The sequence below is a fragment of the Schistocerca serialis genome, chromosome 11 (assembly GCF_023864345.2).
Source record: "Schistocerca serialis cubense isolate TAMUIC-IGC-003099 chromosome 11, iqSchSeri2.2, whole genome shotgun sequence".
Taxonomy (NCBI): domain Eukaryota; kingdom Metazoa; phylum Arthropoda; class Insecta; order Orthoptera; family Acrididae; genus Schistocerca; species Schistocerca serialis.
The window spans coordinates 207,631,410-207,650,312 of NC_064648.1; the positions used below are offsets into that span (position 1 = coordinate 207,631,410).

At 43.7% G+C, this 18,903-nt stretch overlaps 1 protein-coding gene across 1 annotated transcript in view; it reads left to right on the plus strand.

Annotated features, from left to right (window-relative positions):
- Nucleotides 1-18,903, plus strand: part of LOC126426662 (serine/arginine repetitive matrix protein 2-like) — a 288,117-nt gene that overhangs the window by 182,288 nt on the left and 86,926 nt on the right. Inside the window, exon 18 of the mRNA XM_050088547.1 lies at nt 10,227-10,397. Coding sequence (XP_049944504.1) covers nt 10,227-10,397 — 171 coding nt within the window. The remainder of the gene's footprint in view (nt 1-10,226; nt 10,398-18,903) is intronic.

Sequence of the window (18,903 nt, forward strand, 5' to 3'; positions counted from 1 at the left end):
GAATCTAAGCTGCACCTGAAAAATGAGACTCGAAATAAAAGGAAAAAAAATTCCCAAATCTAAGCCGCACCTGAAATTTGAGACTCGAAATTCAAGGGGAGAGAAAAGTTTTAGGCCGCACCTCCAAATCGAAACAAAGTTTGTCCATTGTAATATGAGACACAATTTAGGTCGAATGAAAGACGATACAGCTACAGTAGTTTGGTTTGAGTCGTAAGCTTAGCAGTTAAGCTTTAGCAGGTAGCCATTGCTATGCGTCAGGCACTCCGTCCGTATTTATATGAGTACCCTTCCTTTTTCACGTGCTTCGTCTGGTTTGAATCGACTGCTTATTTTGCTTTGATCTGATAAGTGCCATTTTCTTTGTTATAGGTGTTTACGTCACTCTAAGCTGAAAATGCATTACTGTACTGCGTCATGCATTGTTTGCCGCATTCTGATAATGAGTGTTTACGGCCTGTCGCCGCTCGTGGCATGGCTTATGGCTGGCTTTTGTGCATGCTACAGCCGCTTGAAAAAGAGAGAGAGAGAGAGAGAGAGAGAGAGACTGCTATTTGTTGTTACTTACACTGCTGCTTTCTTTGATAATGATCAACAAGAACCAAATAATACACTGCGTATGATAGAAGATGTTCTGAACGAGAGTTTAGCGAAAATTTTTCTCCGTTTGAAAATCTTTGCACACGCCTCTTTAGTACATAACATACTGCACAGAAATTAGAGTCATCTTACATATAAAAATCTAGTCAATTGCCATTCTTTATTTCTGACTGTATCACTTTTAGGCATAAGAATCATACGAATATAAACATGACATGATATGTACATTCTTCCGCGTTTGCTGTTGTCTCATCTAGGTTCGTAGTTTATTAGGCAAACAGGATTTAAATGAGATAGCAACAAACACGAAACAAAACATGGCAAAATGTTTATATTTCTATTACTCTTACGGTGAAGAGAATACTGCATGAGAGTCACAATTCATAAAAATTCCTATTAGCAACCATCCCTTCTCACAGGTAGGAAAAAATTCAGAACGTAGAGTTGGCCATATTGACATTTTTTTTTTTTATTATTTTTTTTTTATTTACTGATGCAGAGGTTTTGGTGCCAGTATTTATCTCTGTGCCTACAAAGCATGCCTGAGTAGCGCTACATATATTCGACGGCAGAAGTTAGTTGTGGCGGCACCTACCAACATTTTTCAGAACTTCCGCTTGCTTTGCACTCGATTCTAAGCCGCAGGCGGTTTTTTGGATTACATAAACCGGAAAAAAAGTGCGGCTTAGATTCAAGTAAATATGGTATCCACATGAAAAATCAAGCAGTGACTGAGATTGAGGTGTTGGTGTTAGACCTTTTGTGCATACGCACCCTCCAATGTAACACATTTTTTCCGACTAGGGATGGCTTGATGGAGACCTTTCCTGTTCAGTTCTATGTGAGGGGCAACCCAAAAATAATTGGAAGTGAACTGTTATGCACACACACTTTGCTCTAAATGCATTGTGCTACTAGGTGGTATTAGTATGGGACCTCCCATGTCATGTAAGCTGCTGTCAGTCACAGTTAAGTGGTATGTCTGTGGTGCTCTGTTGTTTGTGTTCCTATTTCAACACGCAGGCAAGCCCTTAATTGTGATGCTCCGGGGAAAAAGGTCTCGGAGCAGTTTTCTCATTTAAAATCTGCAACATGTCAACTGAAGGCATGCCACACCTACCACGTCCTCCGACGGGCAGAACTGATGCAAACATTGACACAATCAAACGTACAGTCATCCTAGGACTGTTCACCAAATTTCTGGGGAAATGATAGTGTCACAGAGCATGGGCCAGCAAATTTTAACTGAAAATTTGTGCATGAGATAAATGTCTGCAAAATTTGTTCCTCACTTGCTCACAGATGACCAAAGAGAAAACTGTGTGAATGTTTGCTGTGACTTGAAGAATGAGATGCAGAACAGTCCACAGGTTGTTAAAAGAAATTTGATTAGGGATGAGAGTTGGTGCCACAGGTATGACCCAGAGTCAAAGCAGGTGTTCAGCCAGTGGAAGACTCTAATGTCACCAAAATGCAAGAAAGCACTTCAAGTGAGATCCAGTGTGAAAACAGTGTTGATTTGTTTTTTTGATGTCAATGGCATTGCCCAAAAGCAGTTCATTCCTCCAGGACAAGCAGTGAACCAACAATTTTATCTGGACATCTTATGAAGATTACAAGAGAGTGTGGGACGAAAGTGGCCAGAACTGTGGAGAGATGGGAACTAATTGCTCCACCGTGACAATGTTCCAGTCCACACAGCTCTGAGCTCCGATGGTCCGACAGTGTTTTCTTCAGTTCTCCATGTCATTCTCAATGGAGAGAAGTCTTCCAAAGTAAGAGTGATTTCAGGTGTGCTGCAGGGGAGTGTCGTAGGACCGTTGCTATTCATGATGTACATAAATTACCTTGTGGATAACATCGGAAGTTCACTGAGGCTTTTTGCAGCTGATGCTGTGGTATATCGAGAGGTTGTAACAATGGAAAATTGTACTGAAATGCAGGAGGATCTGCAGCGAATTGACGCATGGGGCAGGGAATGGCAATTGAATCTCAATGTAGACAAGTGTAATGTGCTGCGAACACATAGAAAGAAAGATCCTTTATCATTTAGCTGCAATATAGCAGGTCAGCAACTGGAAGCAGTTAATTCCATAAATTATCTGGGAGTAGGCATTAGGAGTGGTTTAAAATGGAATGATCAAATAAAGTTGGTCGTCGGTAAAGCAGATGCCAGACTGAGATTCATTGGAAGAATCCTAAGGAAATGCAATCCGAAAACAATGGAAGTAGGTCACAGTACACTTGTTCGCCCACTGCTAGAATATTGCTCACCAGTGTGGGATCCGTACCAGATAGGGTTGGTAGAGAAGATCCAACGGAGAGCGGCACACTTTGTTACAGGATCATTTATTAATCATGAAAGCATTACAGAGATGATAGATAATCTCCAGAGGAAGAGTCTGCAAGAGACGCTCAGTAGCTCGATACGGGCTTTTGTTGAAGTTTCGAGAACATACCTTCACTGAGGAGTCAAGCAGTATATTGCTCCCTCCTACGTATATCTCACAAAGAGACCGTGAGGATAAAATCAGAGATATTAGAGCCCAAGCAGAGGCATACTGACAATCTTTCTTTACACGAACAATACGAGACTGGAATAGAAGGGAGAACCGATAGAGGTACTCAAGGTACCCTCTGCCACACACCATCAGATGCGGAGTGTGGATGTAGATGTAGATGTAGAAATGCTTGTAAAGCTATTGTGTGGTAAAGCATACTACTGTCACGTATCATCATGGTGACAACTAAAATTTTGGGACATGTTTCATAGTGAATGTTGAGTGATACTAATATGCATGTACACACTGAAGGACTAGGTTTGCTCTAAAAATGAATGTATCTGTTGATTTGATAAAGAACAATCCCTGTGTGTCTATACTAAATTTTAAGACTCTCTTGACAATCTGGCACTTCCACTAATCCGGCACCAATATGTGTGAGGAATGGCCGGTTTAACAAGAGTCTAGTGTATGTAGAAAACCTTATTTCAGTGTCGTGAACAGTTAATGAAATAAAAGCTGTGCCAGTTTTATAGGATTCACCCTGTTTGTGTGTGTAAGTGTGTGTGTGTGTGTGTGTGTGTGTGTGTGTGTGTGTGTACTACATACATTATTTGATCAAAAAGTTTGTGGACACTCCTATATAATGGACATTTGTTCACTAGATGTCACAAGAGTTGGTGGGGAGTATTGTGTTGTCAGGAGAGACGCAGCAACAGCAACAATCAGTAGAGCTCTCAGTGACTTCGAATGTGCATCAGTCACTGGATATCACCTGAGTAAGAATTCCATCAGTGACATTTCAACTCTTCGACAGCTGACTGAGTCAGCTGTTGGTGGTGTGACTGTGGAGTATCTTTGGTCGGAATTTAAAGGTATTGTCCACCCTGTGCTAGAGGAGTATGTGCCTAGAAAAAGTACATGGGAGGGAAAGGATACACACTAGTACAACAAACATATTAGGAAGTTGCTGAGAAAGCAGAGAATTTTGCACAGTCGTTTTAAACGTAGTCACTGCCCCGATGACAAACAGAAATCGTGCAAAATTAAAGCAGCTCTCACAAGGGCAATGAGAGATTCTTTTAACAAATTTGAAAGCAATATTTTATCTGCAGGTTCTAAAAATAACCCCAAAGAATTTTGGTCATACGTAAAATCTATGAACGGTACAAATGATTCAATTACCTTCTCTTGCCGACAGTACGGGTAATGTAACTGATGATGATAAACAGAAGACTAAAATTCTAAACCTAGCCTTCAAAAACTCATTTACGGTAGAGGCCTGCAGCACCATTCCCCCTTTCAATATATATACTAAGATGGTATCTGTTCTTTCGGACATGTCCGAAAGAACAGATACCATCGGTGACCATGTAGCTCGTTAGAATGACATTACAATGAAATGAACACCCTTAGCTGCTTACAGGCGTTGACATACGTCATTGGGGACAGATGAAAATGTGTGCCCCGACCGGGACTCGAACCCGGGATCTCCTGCTTACATGGCAGACGCTCTATCCATCTGAGCCACTGAGGGCACAGAGGATAGAGTGACTGCAGGGATTTATCTCTGGCATGCCTCCCGCGAAACCCACATTCTCAACGTATTGTCCCGCACTACATTCGTTGTGCCCCCACTCATTATACTTATTACTCGCGGCGCGTTGCCGATTCCCGTAAGAGTTCGGGCACTGTTTGTGCATTCGCACAGAAGAAGAAGATGGTCATGTGGCTGGTGAGCCTTAACTATATATATACTAAGATGGTATCTGTTCTTCGTCAGTGGCTCAGATGGATAGAGCATCTGCCATGTAAGCAGGAGATCCCGGGTTCGAGTCCCGGTTGGGCCACACGTTTTCATGTGTCCCCGTTGATGTATGTCAACCCCTATAAGCAGCTAAGGGTGTTCATTTCATTGTAATCTCCCTTTCAATTATCGAATAAATGAAAGGATGGATGACATAGTGGTTAGTGTATCTGGGATTGTGAAACAGTTAAGATCCTTAGATACCAGGAAGGCATCTGGCCCAGACGGTATCCCCATAAGATTTTATGTTGACTATGCTAAAAATATAGCACCATTCTTATCCATCATCTATCAGAGATCATTAGAACAGCGGAAAGTTCCACGGGACTGGAAGAAGGCCCAGGTCATAGCAATCTATAAAAAGGGTAGAAAATCGGATGCACAAAATTACTGGCCAATTTCACTGACATCAATTTGTTGTAGAATCATGGAACATATTTTGTGTTCAGACATAATGACCTTTCTAGACTCTGAGAAGCTCATCTGCAGAAACCAGCATGGTTTTAGGAAACAGCGGTCATGGGAGACACAGCTGGCCCTCTTTGTGGATTATATTCAATAGGCTCTAGGTACGGGCTCCCCGGTTGATGCCATATTTCTCGACTTTGGAAAGGCGTTCGACACATTTCCGCACTGTCACTTGCTCCAAAAAGTGCATGCTTACGGTCTATCTGATGACATATGCAGTTGGATAGGAAGTTTTCTGACAGACAGGGAGCAGTATGTCGTCCTGAACGGGGTGACTTCAACAGAAACAACCGTTAACTTCAGGTGTGCCCCATAATAGGTCCTCTGCTTTTTACGATTTACGTAAATGATCTGGTTGATGGTATTGACAGTGGCATTAGACTGTTTGCTGATGATGCTGTAGTCTACAGAAAAGTAGTATCACATGAAAGTTGTGAACACATCAATGAGGCTTTGCAGAAAATAAATGTGTGGTGTAATGACTGGCAGTTATGTCTCAATATTAGTAAGTGTAATCTACTGTATATAACAAGGCGAAAATCCCAGTTAATGTACGAGTACAAAATAAATGCACAGTATTTGGAAGCTGTAACGCCCGTCAAGTATCTGGGTGTGACTATTTGAAATGATCTCAAATGGAATGATCAGAATACACAAGTAACAGGTAAGTCGAACTCTAGATTGCGGTTTGTTGGTATAATCTTGAAGCGATGCAGTCCTTCAACAAAGGAAATAGCTTACAATAGATTAGTTCGTCCAGTCTTGGAGTACTGTTCGTCTGTATGGGACCCTTACCAGATGGGTCTGATTCAAGAGATACAGAAGGTCCAAAGAAGAGCGGCAAGATTCGTGACTGGTACATTTAGACATCGCGAGAGCGGTACAAATCTCCTAGAAAGTTTGAAGTGGGACACACTTGCAGATAGATGGTTTCAAATCGTGCAATGATCACCATTCAAAGATAAGTGAAATAAGAGCTCGTACTGAGGCGATCAGACAGTCGTTTTTTCCTCGCGCGTTCCACGAGTGGAACGGAGGGGGGGGGGGGAATATGATTTTGGTGCGAATTGTGCCCTCCGCTACACACCGGTTGGTGACTAGCGGAATCTACATGAAGATGTAGATGTAGATGTAGATGTGGAGTGGAAATGCAAAGAAACAGCCATGGGTAAACAGAAAGCAAGCAGACCTAACGTACTGGCGGATAGGGACCATTGAACTTTGGCGAAGGCAGTTGTAAAAAATCACAAGACATCAGAGGAAGGAATGACTCGAGAGTTACAAACCATCAGTCCAACTAGTGCAATGACTGTGCTTAGGAGGTTCAAGAGAACGGGGAGGCTCAAGAGAATGGGGAGGTTCAAGAGAACGGGGCACAATGGTCTCACGAGCCATACATTTCTGTGCTCAGAGCTAAATGACAGTTGAGATAGTGTAAATAGTAATGCTCCTGGACAGTGAATAACTGGGAATGAGTGACTTGGTGAGATGAATCGAGCTACAACTTGTGGCAATGCGACGCTAGGGTTTGGGTTTGGTGAATGCCTGGAGAATATTCCTGGCATCAGGTGTAGTGCCAACAGTGAAATATGAAAGACGTGGTGGTACGATATGAGGATGTTTGTTGTAGTTATTGCGCTTAAGAAAATGCTAAATGTGGAAGGATATGAACACATTTTATACACTGTTGTGTACTGCATACAGTAAAGGTACAGTTTAGAGACAGTGATAGAAAAAAAGGAAAAAGAAGAACAGCAAGTTGTCATACTTTTTACTCAGAGTGTTTCTAATACAAATTTCATTAAAGTTAATTGCTCTCTACAAACTTTTGCTTACATACATATTGCTGGTGAGACTGAACTGAAGACTCAGCACAGATTAGCTGCCTCTCTGCATAAGGATGTTCCACTGACAGCTTATAAGTAAATGCCCATCATTTTGATTTGCAGCTCCTTGTATTGACCGAGTTTGCAGTTAAAATTGTTGGATGTGAGGTCCGCCAGTTATGCGAAACACTGTTTTTCTGAGTACCCAAACATCTTTCGGCACCACTGTGCCACTATCAGTGGGTTTTCATTTTTATTTATTCTTTACATTTGGTGTCCATGAATTTTCTGGATCACTTGTGTGTTAATTACTGCAGGTGTTTTTGTGTGGCAAGCACTTCCATTCTCCGTGTCATGTTGAGTTGCTGTGATGCACACATAACTATATCAAGTATTTTCCACAAATAACGCAGTAAGATACTTTTCACTTCACGAAAACACAGTGTGATTGTGGTTTGTGTGTTCTGGTGAAGTGAAAAGTGTCTTACTACGTTATTTGTGGAAAATACTTGTTATAGTTATGTGTGCATCACAGCAACTCAACATGACACGGAGAATGGAAGTGCTTGCCACACAAAAACACCTGCAGTAATTAACACACAGAAAATCCATGCACACCATATGTAAAGAATAAATAAAAACGAAAACCCACTGATGATGGCACAGTGGTGCCGAAAGATGTTTGGGTACTCAGAAAAATGGTGTATTGCATAACTGGCGGACCTCACATCCAACAACTTATAAATAAAGTTTAACAATTAGCATGTCACATACTGTTGTATCTCACATACAGAAACGCGTCCTACAAAAATGAAAATACCTTTTACATAAACCGGATTGTTGTTAAATATGTTTATATATAGAATTTTATAAGATGTATTTCATTAACAATTAGTTTCAGAAAACATTAATATAAAAAACTTACTGACAGATTAAAACTGTCTGCCGGACCGAGACACGAACTCGAGACCTTTGCCTCACGTGGGCAAGTGCTCTACCGACTGAGCTACCCAAGCACGACTCACGACCCGTCCTCACAGCTTCACTTCCGCCAGTACCTCGTCTCCTACCTTCCAAACTTCACAGAAGCTCTCCTGTGAAACTTGCACAATGAGCGCTCCTGGAAGAAAGGATATTGCAGAGACATGACTTTGCCACAGCTTGGGAAAACTCTGCAGTGGTTTGTGTGCCGATATGAAACTTCCTGGCAGATTAAAACTGTGTGCCGGACTGCGACTCGAACTTGGTGGAGCACTTGCCCGTGAAAGGCAGAGGGCACAAGTTCGAGTCTCAGTCTGGCACAATTTTACAAGGTGCGTTCCTAAAGTAATGCAACCAAATTCATAAAAAAAAAAATCATTTACTGAATATATTCGTACAAATAATCAAAAATTTTCAAAATAGCACCCTTTTGTGTCAATACACTTTTGGAGGCAGTGTTTCCATGCCTGGAAGACATTCTGGAACGCCTTTTCCGGAATGTCCTTTAGAGCTGATGTAACATGCGCCTGGATGCTTTCAATCGTGTTACAATGTTTTCCTTTCATGACTCCTTTTAACTGAGGAAACAAAAAAAAAGTCAGCAGGAGCCATGTCTGGACTGTAGGGAGGCTGGGGAAACAGTGGGGTCTCGGTCCTGGCCAGGAAGTCGTTGACAAGGAAGGCGCTGTGACTCGGCGCGTTGTCGTGGTGAACTACCCGCGTGTTTTTGATGTTGCTTCGCAGCGCGAGACCCTCCTTTTCAGTCTTTTGAGCACTTCCCAGTAGAAAGCTGAGTTCACTGTAGTCGTGGTAGGTACGAATTCGTGGTGCACAATGCCTCTGACATCAAAGAAGACAATGAGCACAGTTTTGACCCTGGACTTGCGCGTGTGTGCCTTCTCGGGACGGGGCGACGATGGGGTGTGCCACTCTGAACTCTGCCTTTCTGTCTCAGGGTCGTACTAAAAAATCCACGACTCATCACCAGTTATATCTGAGTTTAAAAAATGAGGATCATTTTCACACATTTCCAACATTTCTCGGCACCAAAGCACCTGCATCCACTTGAATTCGTCAGTCAGTACTTTTGGGACGAGTTTGGCACACACTTTTCTCATGTCCAAATCTTCGGTCACAATTCGGAAAATGGTTGTTTTTGACACGTTTAGAATTTGTGCTATGAATTGAAGGCTCAGCCATCTGTCAGAGTTCAAACAATCGTGCACACGCGTCACATTTTCGTCGACTCGTGCGGTCGAGGACCATCCACTGCGAGGTTCGTCGGTGATCTCCTCTCGGCCCTCCACGGACGGCTTGTGCCATCGGAAAACTTGTGATTTTGACAAGCAATCATTCTCAAAGGCACTCTGAAGTAATGGAAACGTTTCGGTGGCAGACTTCCCAAGTTTAACACAAAATTTGATAGCGTATCATTGCTCTACGGAATGATGCACTGTGTTGTGTTACATAAACTCAAAAGTGGGTTGACAGAAATGCACGTCCTGACTCTCCGGCAGCTCGCAGACGAATGAGACAAAGAGTGTTTTGAAGCTAACAACCCCCTCCACTTAGCCCAGCTGTGGTGTACCGTTGCGTCAGAAAAACAATTGCTCGCATTACTTACGGAACGCACTGCCAAGAAGTTTCATATCAGTGCACACTCCGCTGCAGAGTGAAAATTTCATTCTGGAACATTAATGTAGTTTTTATTTTGAAATAAGTTTCATTTATTTATTTAGTAAATAACATTACACCTCTGACATACGCCCATATTAACATTTACAAAATGTGTTTCTATATGCGGCCTGTGTATCGGAATGTGCATCAGCTCTGGCACCGATGACTTCATTATGTCACCTGGTCTGCTACATTAACAAGGTGCAAGTCCTATAAGTATGAAGGAAACTGAAGAAAGGCCATCTGTAAACCCCCCTTATTAGACTAAAAAGCCCAGAACAGATATGTATCCCTTTAAGGCGGCACCACATAAGAAAAACATCACCTGTTGGGAAGAGTCGCACAGTGCAGTCGGTGTGCTCCCAGGAGCGGGGGCGGCGCGTACGTGTCCGTCCTGCCGCGGCCACAGCCGGTGTACGCCAGCCCGCAGACGCAGCTGCCGCCCCAGCAGCATCGCCGCTCACGCAGCATGTCGCCGTCGCCGTACCACGGGCCCGTCTCTCCTGGCAGCGCCTACCCTCTGTACGCTTCCAACAGGTACGTTGTTTTTATCTGACACAGAAACAAATGCATTACATTGTACCGAGTGATCAAAAAGTCAGTATAATTTGAAAACTTAATACACCATGGAATAATGTAGATAGAGACGTAAAAAATTGACACACATGCTTGGAATGACATGGGGTATTATTAGAACAAAAAAAAAGCTCACAAAATGTCCGACAGATGGCGCTGGACAGCGAAACGTCAGTGACTGCGCGTGACAATCGTGTATAAAAGGAGCTGTAATGAGAGAGAAAATCAGATGTGCCAGCAGTCGCAGCATGTTGACGTTTCCTGAAAAGGCGCTTTTAGTGAAGCTGTATTATCAGAATGGGGAATGTTTTAGTTCAGCGTTACGATCCTATCACCATAGGAAGGGGATTCGAACGGGTAAATGTCCGTTGACAAATGCAGCTGTGGTGAGAAGTTCAAAGCCACGGGTTGTTTAGACGATAGACCCCGTAGTGGCCGCCCGAGCACAAGGCATAATGCTGCTGAGACAGTTCAGGAAGAACTGGAGACTGTAGCGAGTTCGTCTATGCACGGGGAAGTCAGCGCTCGTGCAGTCGCACCGGCATTCCGTACACTACTGTTTCGTTGGCACTTAGGCGTACCCTCCGATGCTATCCGTACAAAATCCGTCAGCATCGTGAACTACCTGGAGATTTAGTGAAGCGGATGGCATTTGCGGTGTGGGCGTTTCAAAAGATGGCGGAAGATGACGATTGGTTGAGTAATGTGTTGTGGACCGACGAAGCTCATTTCACGCTCCGAGGGTCTGTCAACGCCCACAACTGCAGAATTTGGGCTACCGAAAATCCTAGAAGTGTCGTGGAAACTCCATTGCACAACGAGAAAGTCATGGTACGGGTTGGATTTACCACATCTACCATTATCGGACCTTTTTTCTTCCAGGAAATGCGTGATTCTGGTTTTGTAACTGCTACCGTGATGGGTGAGAGGTACGCCGATATGTAACAGAATTGCATCATCCCCAGGCTGGCTGATAAACACCTGCTGGAACGTACGATGTTTATGGAGGATGGCGCTTCACCCCATATTGCTAGACACGTGAAAGATCTCTTGCGCGCGTCGTTTGGTGACGATCGTGTGCTCAGCCGCCATTTTCGTCATGCTTGCCTCCCAGGTCCCCAGACCTCGGTCCGTACGATTATTGGCTTTGGGGTTACCTGAAGTCGCAAGTGTATCGTGATCGGCCGACATCTCTAGGGATGCTGAAAGACAACATCCGACGCCAATGCCACACCGTAACTCTGGACATGCTTTACAGTGCTGTTCACAGCATTATTCCTTGACTACAGCTATTGTTGAGGAATGATGGTGGATATATTGAGCATTTCTTGTAAAGAACATCATCTTTGCTGTGTCTTACTTTGTTATGCTAATTGTTGCCATTCTGATCAGATGAAGGAAGCACCATCTGTCGGACATTTTTTGAACTTTTGTATTTGTTTGGTTCTAATAAAACCCCATGTCATTCCAAGAATGTGTGTCAATTTGTACCTCTCTATCTACATTATTCCGTGATTTATTCAGTTTTCAAATTTATACTGGCTTTTTGATCACCTGGTACATACCACGAAAGCAAATGCAAGAAAGAATCATCAAGCTATACTACTTTTGACCAAAATCTTGCAGCTTCTGCTTGCTACTCTGAGCACAATTAGAGATATTTTTGTGTGCAAGATGCAGGGCCTAGTTGCCAATCTAGTAGGCGTTCCATTCCGTGGGCTTCTCTGTGGCCACAGTCAGTGGTATTAACCCACTACTCCTGTCTTCCAAGTCTTCCAACTCACAAGAGAAACAATATCCTTGATTTTCCACTGTTAAACTCAGGAATGAAGGCAGTCTTGTGATTTCCACATGATCCTATTCCATGCATGACCAGGAGAGGTGTTTCCTGAAGGGACAGGCCGGGTGGAATTATTCTCAAGTAGAAAAATCCACAATTATTTTCTCTCTGTAGCTGCCGCTGTATGCAATTCTGAAGTGCTCTTGAGAAAACTGCTTCTGGACCTGAACCTTCGGGTTGCTGGAATGTACTTACATAATGGTCGGTTTCCGTGACGAGCCCAATTAGTTCTCTCCACATCGGCATCTACATCACGACAAATGTCTGGTGTTTGCCTGCCACCTGACAGAGTTTTACAAGTGGCATAGGTCTCAAACAACTTGCAATAACCCGACACGTTTGGTTTACAGCCTTGTCAACTATGTTTGCACGGGTAGATTTGTAACATGTTAGTGTCACCGTTCCCAGGGTTTCTCGTCAAGAGCAACCTGTGGTACCAGTGATCTTGCAAAGTTTATCATTTCCACCTCCATTCTTGTATTTTCGCATGCTTCTTGTACATCAAGGGTGCAAACTACAGTGACTCCCATACAGGGTGAAAAGTATTTAAACCGACAAACTCTGGGAGGTTGTAGGGGACATCAAAACAAATATTTTTGCCTAATGTCATTTTTTCCTATGAGGAGTATTTAAACTGGTAGAGGAAGATTTCTCAGGTGGCAAATTAATTAAACCAACAAACACTTTTCCATTTTTTATAACCAAGAGACAACACATTAACACAACCCAATTTCAATTACAGTAGATTTTCGAAAATGCCTCCATTGACACACAAACAAAGGTTACTCCGTTGAATCATGTTTTGTCTAACCCCAGGAGTATCGTGAATTGTTCCTGCTGCTGCTACTATCCGGGCAACCAGATCCTCTTCTGATGCAACAGGGGTTGCGTAAAGAAGGTTGCGCACCTCTCCCCACACGAAAAAGTCCAGAGGGGACATATCTGGGGATCTAGCAGGCCACGGTACAGGACCACCTCTGCCAATCCACGTTTCTGGGAACCGTCGCTCAAGCAATCGACGCACACGACGACTGAAATGTGCCGACGGCCCGTCACGTTGGAACCACGTGCGTTGTCTTGTAGGGAGCGGGACGTCTTCCAGCAATTCTGGCAATGCTCTGGCGAGAAAATTGTAATAGTGGCTGCCATTTAATGGCCTAGGTAGCAGATACGGCCCAACTAAACAGTCCCCAACAACACCGACCCACACATTAACGAAGAACCGCTTTATCGGTAAACAACACACAGGATGGAAATGTAGGATGCATTTCACACTGTTCCAGGTACCACCGCAAAAACTGTGCTCTGGATGGATAATCAACTGGTTCCAGGTTGCGGACACGGTGTAAGTGAAATGGACGTAACAACTGCTCTCGAAGGACTGTTCTTACATTCGTCTGATTCGTCCCCATGTTAACGTGCAATTGCAGGAGTGCTGATTGAAGGATCCTGCTCCACATGCTACAAGACAGCTTCCTCAAATTGCAGCGTTCTTACCGTGCGACGGCGTCCCTGTCCAGGTAATCTGCTAAATGACCCGGTCTCACGCAGACGTCGGTACACAGCAGCAAAGGTCGTATGATGCGGGATATGGCGATTAGGATATTGTTGTTGATAAACCCGCTGTGTATCTCGTCCGTTGTGGTGCCCTACGTAGTACGCAGCAACCGTATCAGTGTATTCGCTCCAGGTGTATCGCTCCATTAGTAAACAGAGACAATGTACTACTACACTGGTGGACAGCAGTTGCCTACAACTGAAGAGCATAATATGCCCACTAACAACTGAAGATCGTAATACGGCCTCCACCAGTTTAAATAATCGTCATAGGAAAAAATGACATTAGGGAAAAATATTTGTTTTGATGTCCCCTAGAACCTCCCAGAGTTTGTCGGTTTAAATACTTTTCACCCTGTATATTTTGGGTGGGGGCATATTTACTACACTTATTTCTTGCCATATAATGTTGTTTCCATCATGCCTGACTGTGTTTCAGATGATATGCACACAGTTGACTTTCAGCTGGATTAGATTGAACTTGACTGTTAGAGTAATAAACACTTGACTCTCTAAGTATTTCTGCCATTGAGAGAGTTGAGTGTTCATTACTGTAACAAGTTTGATCAAACCCTGCTAAAACCCAGCTGTTTGGTATCATCTGATGCACAATCACGCAGGTTGCAAATTTAACTTCATTGTGCACGGGATACAATTTGGAAAGGTACATAGCAAAAAGAGGGGCCAAACTGTGAAAGTATTCACATAAACAACAGGGAACACCTGCAGTATAGGGGAAAAAACTGAGTCCAAGAAATTGTTTTGGATGGACAAACTGAAGAAGCAGAGTAGAAGTGGTATATGTTGAATAGTGAAATGAAATGACTTTTCGAGCAGCCTCGATATCTGATATCTACGTAAATCATACTTACCAACCTGCCAACTACCAGCAGTACCTCCGTGTCGACAGCTGCCACCTGTTCCATACCATGAAGTCCATTCTCAAAATATACCGAGAGTCTCACTGGGGCCTTTACAGACCAAATTATCCTCCCAATATTGTACAAAGACAAATCTCCCGTGCATTATCTTTGTAGTCACCCACCACCTGCCAAAGCTCCACAGTCCGGCCACATAGGAGCATTCCCTTTATTGTTCAGTACCACCCAGGACTGGAGCAACTGAATTACGCTCTCCACGAGGGTCTCGACCAACTCTCATCGCGCCCCAAAATAAGAATTGTTCTGCCACTATTGTGCCATCCATCAAACCTACACAGTATCCTCATCCGTCCCGTCACAACCCCTGCTCCAAACCCCTTGCCCCATACCCCTGTAATGGGTCTAGATGCAAGATCTGAGCATGCATCCTCCCGCCTCCACCACCTTCTGTTTGGTCACTAACATCACGTAGCCCATCAAACGCAGGGCTACCTGTGAAACCAGTCATGAGATCTACAAGCTAAGCTGCAACCACTGTGTTGCATTCTACATAGGCATGACATCCAACAAGCTGTCTATCCGCATGAATGGCCACTGAAAAACTGTCGGCAAGAAACAACTGGACCACGCTGTTGCCGAGCACGCCATTCGACATGACATTCTTCATTTCGATGACTGTTTCACAGCCTGTGCCATCTGGATCCTTCCCACCAACACCAGCTTTTTCTGAATTTTGCAGGTGGGAACTCTCCCTGCACTATGAGGTGTGACAATAAAGTAATGAGACTGATGTGAAAAAAAAAATGTAGTTACCGTTTTAGTCAAGTTTAGTGTTGTCTCCTCCAAAGTAGTTCCCTTCTGATTGCACACACTTTTTCCAGTGCTTCTGCCATTGATGGTAACATTTCTGGAACTCATCTTCTGTAATATCCTCCAAGACCCTTGTCACAGCTGTTTTGACATCTTGTGTTGTTTGAAAATGGTGTCCCTTGACATCGCTTTTGACTCTTGCAAATAGAAAAACTCACACGGAGTGATATCTGGCAAATAAGGTGGCTGTGGTAGTACTGAAATTTGTTTTTAGGTTAAAAATTGCTGTACTGACAGAGCAGTATGGGATGGCGCATTATCCTGATGCAGAATCCAATTGTCAGTTCAGTTATCTTCTGCAATCCTTTTCGTGGATAATCTTTGATCAGATTGTACGATTTTGTGCACCCTGGCCAAGTTGACATTCATCTGTGAGGTTGATGGTCGTCCACTGCGGTGTGAATCTTCAGGTTTTGGCGGCGCTAAGACTGTTCCATCAAGTTTCGGGTGTGCAGCCGCAAGAAATCTCCTTCTTCTAATATTTTGGCCGCATAACGTTCAGCCATCTTCAGAGTGAGCCTCAAGACTGCCGCTCCAGTGCTCGCTTCGTCCCTTTATACTGTTGTACCGCGCGACTGCACATGCGGCCACAGATGCAAATGTGCCAGAGACAGTGGTCGGCGGAAGAGACGTGCATAATCCGCGAGTTGTATCTATGACTCCGCAGTCGATCTGTGTTGGCATATTGATGTATCATTGTGAGCTGCACTGTGACAATGTCTTTGTGAGTTTATTACAGCAAGTGCCAGATTCCATGATTTATCAAGATTGAAACCACTATCTCTATTTATCGCTCTGATTGAAACCAAGTGGTCCGGTGCCTCCTACACTTTATGGGTTACCAAAGGTCCACAAGAAAGATGTTGCTCTACGCCCCATAGTGAGTAACATAGGCTCTCCGACCTACTATTTCTGACGAAAGCAGTCTGCAAGATGAGCTTTCCCACTTATGAAGAGTGTTTGAAGACAATGGGTACTCTCCACAGCAAATACAGAGGGCAATAAAAATGAAACTGAAAGAGGCCAAAAAAAAAGCAGAAGAAGATGAAGAAACCTTTAAATCGATGGCCGTCCTGCCATATATGGGTAGCCTCTCACCAAAAATAGGACGGATTCTCGGCAGACACAAAGTAAAAGTGATTTTTCGTCCTCCACAGACAGCTGCACTCTTGGGCTCCATCAAAGATGATTTGCTGCTCCGAAAATCTGGTGTTTACAAAATTCCATGTGAATGTTTACAAAATTCCATGTGAAGAAAGATGTACAGAACACCGGAGGTACACACGGCTTTTACAACCTAACAAGTCGGCAGTGGCAGAGCACTGTATTGATAATGGTCACAGTATGTTCTATGACAACGTCGAAATTTTGGCAACTACGTCATCCTTTTGGGACTCGATAGTGAAGGAGGCAATTGAAATTCGCTTGACGATGAATTTAATAAATAGAGATAGTGCTTTCAATCTTAATAAATCATGAAATCCGGCACTTGCTGTAATAAACTCACAAAGATGTCGTCACAGTGCAGCTCACAATGATACATCGATATGCCAACACGGATCGACTGCGAAGTCATAGATACAACTCACGCATTATGCACGTCTCTGGCGCATTTGCATCTGTGGCCACATGCGCAGTTGTGCGGTACATGAGTATAAAGGGACGAAGCGAGCACTGCAGCGGCAGTCTTGAGGCTCACTCTGAAGATGGCCGAACGTTATACGGCCGAAATATTAGAAGAAGAAGGAGATTTATTGTGGCCGCACACCCGAAACTTAAGGGAAGAGTCCACTGCGGTATTCATATTCAACATTCGTTCTGCCTTCACTAAACATTTTATGCCAACAAAAAATTTGAGCTCTTGACATAACCTCCTCTCCAAAAGCCTTCTGAAGCTTGCTGCAAGTTGTCCTCACATTTTCACCCAATTTAACCCAAAAATAAATAGAATACTGTTGCGCAATATTATGGGGTTCTATTTCCGTGACGAGAGACACAAACATGTGTTAACTTATTACAGCACAACTCACGACTGAGCAGTGGCATCGATGTGCTGCTTGGACTAGAAGCAGCTTGTAGACTAAGATCAAAGATATTGCACCTATGCAAGCCTGCATGGTTGCCACATCTTGCAGAGAAAATCAGTCTCATTACTTTATTGTCACACCTCGTATATCCTATGTTCCCATAACCCTTCTGGCCTCGACCTTCGTTAGTTATTGTCCTCATCCATCTAGCCCCTTCCCTGTTCCCATTCCAGCACTACGCAGCTGTCTATTCCACCCACACAGTTTTTACTTCTCTCCTTTTCCGCTACTGTCCCCCCCCCCCCTCCCCCCCCAAAAAAAAAAAAAAAATCACTACCCTGCCCACCATCTAAGCTACCGACTGCACCTCGGTGCCCTAGCCTCTCTCCGCGTTGACCCTACACACTCTCTAGCACATTACCGCCCCCCACACCTACGCTGCTCTCCCTCCCCTAGCCTCATACCTACCCCCACCCAGTTTTGTGTGTGTGTGTGTGTGTGTGTGTGTGTGTGTGTGTGTGCGCTTGTGCGCTCGCAAGTGTTTTGACAAAGGCCTTGTTGGCTGCAAGCTTATTTTGTGACACTCTTTGTATTGTGCCTATCTGCAACTCAGCATCTCTGCTATATGGTGAATAGCAATCATCCTTTTTGTTACATCCCACCCTAGTTTTTCCTTAGTTTAAATAAATCATAGGATGGTTGAAAGGCACATAAACAAAATTTAGTTTTCAGACAAATTCTTTTTGAAGCAAGATTACACACACACACACACACACACACACACACACACACTCTCTCTCTCTCTCTCTCTCTCTCTCTCTCTTTTCTGCAGTTGCACTGTACCAGCAGATTACACAATACCACAACTCAGCATTGTGCACTCAGCTGGCGCACTGTAACTGTAAAAGTGTGTGTGTTACAGTTATTCCATGTACATCTACATCTACATGATTACTCTGCAATTCACATTTAAGTGCTTGGCAGAGGGTTCATCGAACCACAATCATACTATCTCCCTACGATTCCACTCCCAAACAGTGGGCGGGAAAAACAAACACCTAAACCTTTCTGTTCAAGCTCTGATTTCTCTTATTTTATTTTGATGATCATTTCTACCTATGTAGGTTGGGCTCAACAAAATATTTTCGCATTCGGAAGAGAAAGTTGGTGACTGAAATTTCGTAAATAGATCTCACGGTGATGAAAAACGTCTTTGCTTTAATGACTTCCATCCCAACTTGCGTATCATATCTGCCACACTCTCTCCCCTATTACGTGATAATGCAAAAGAG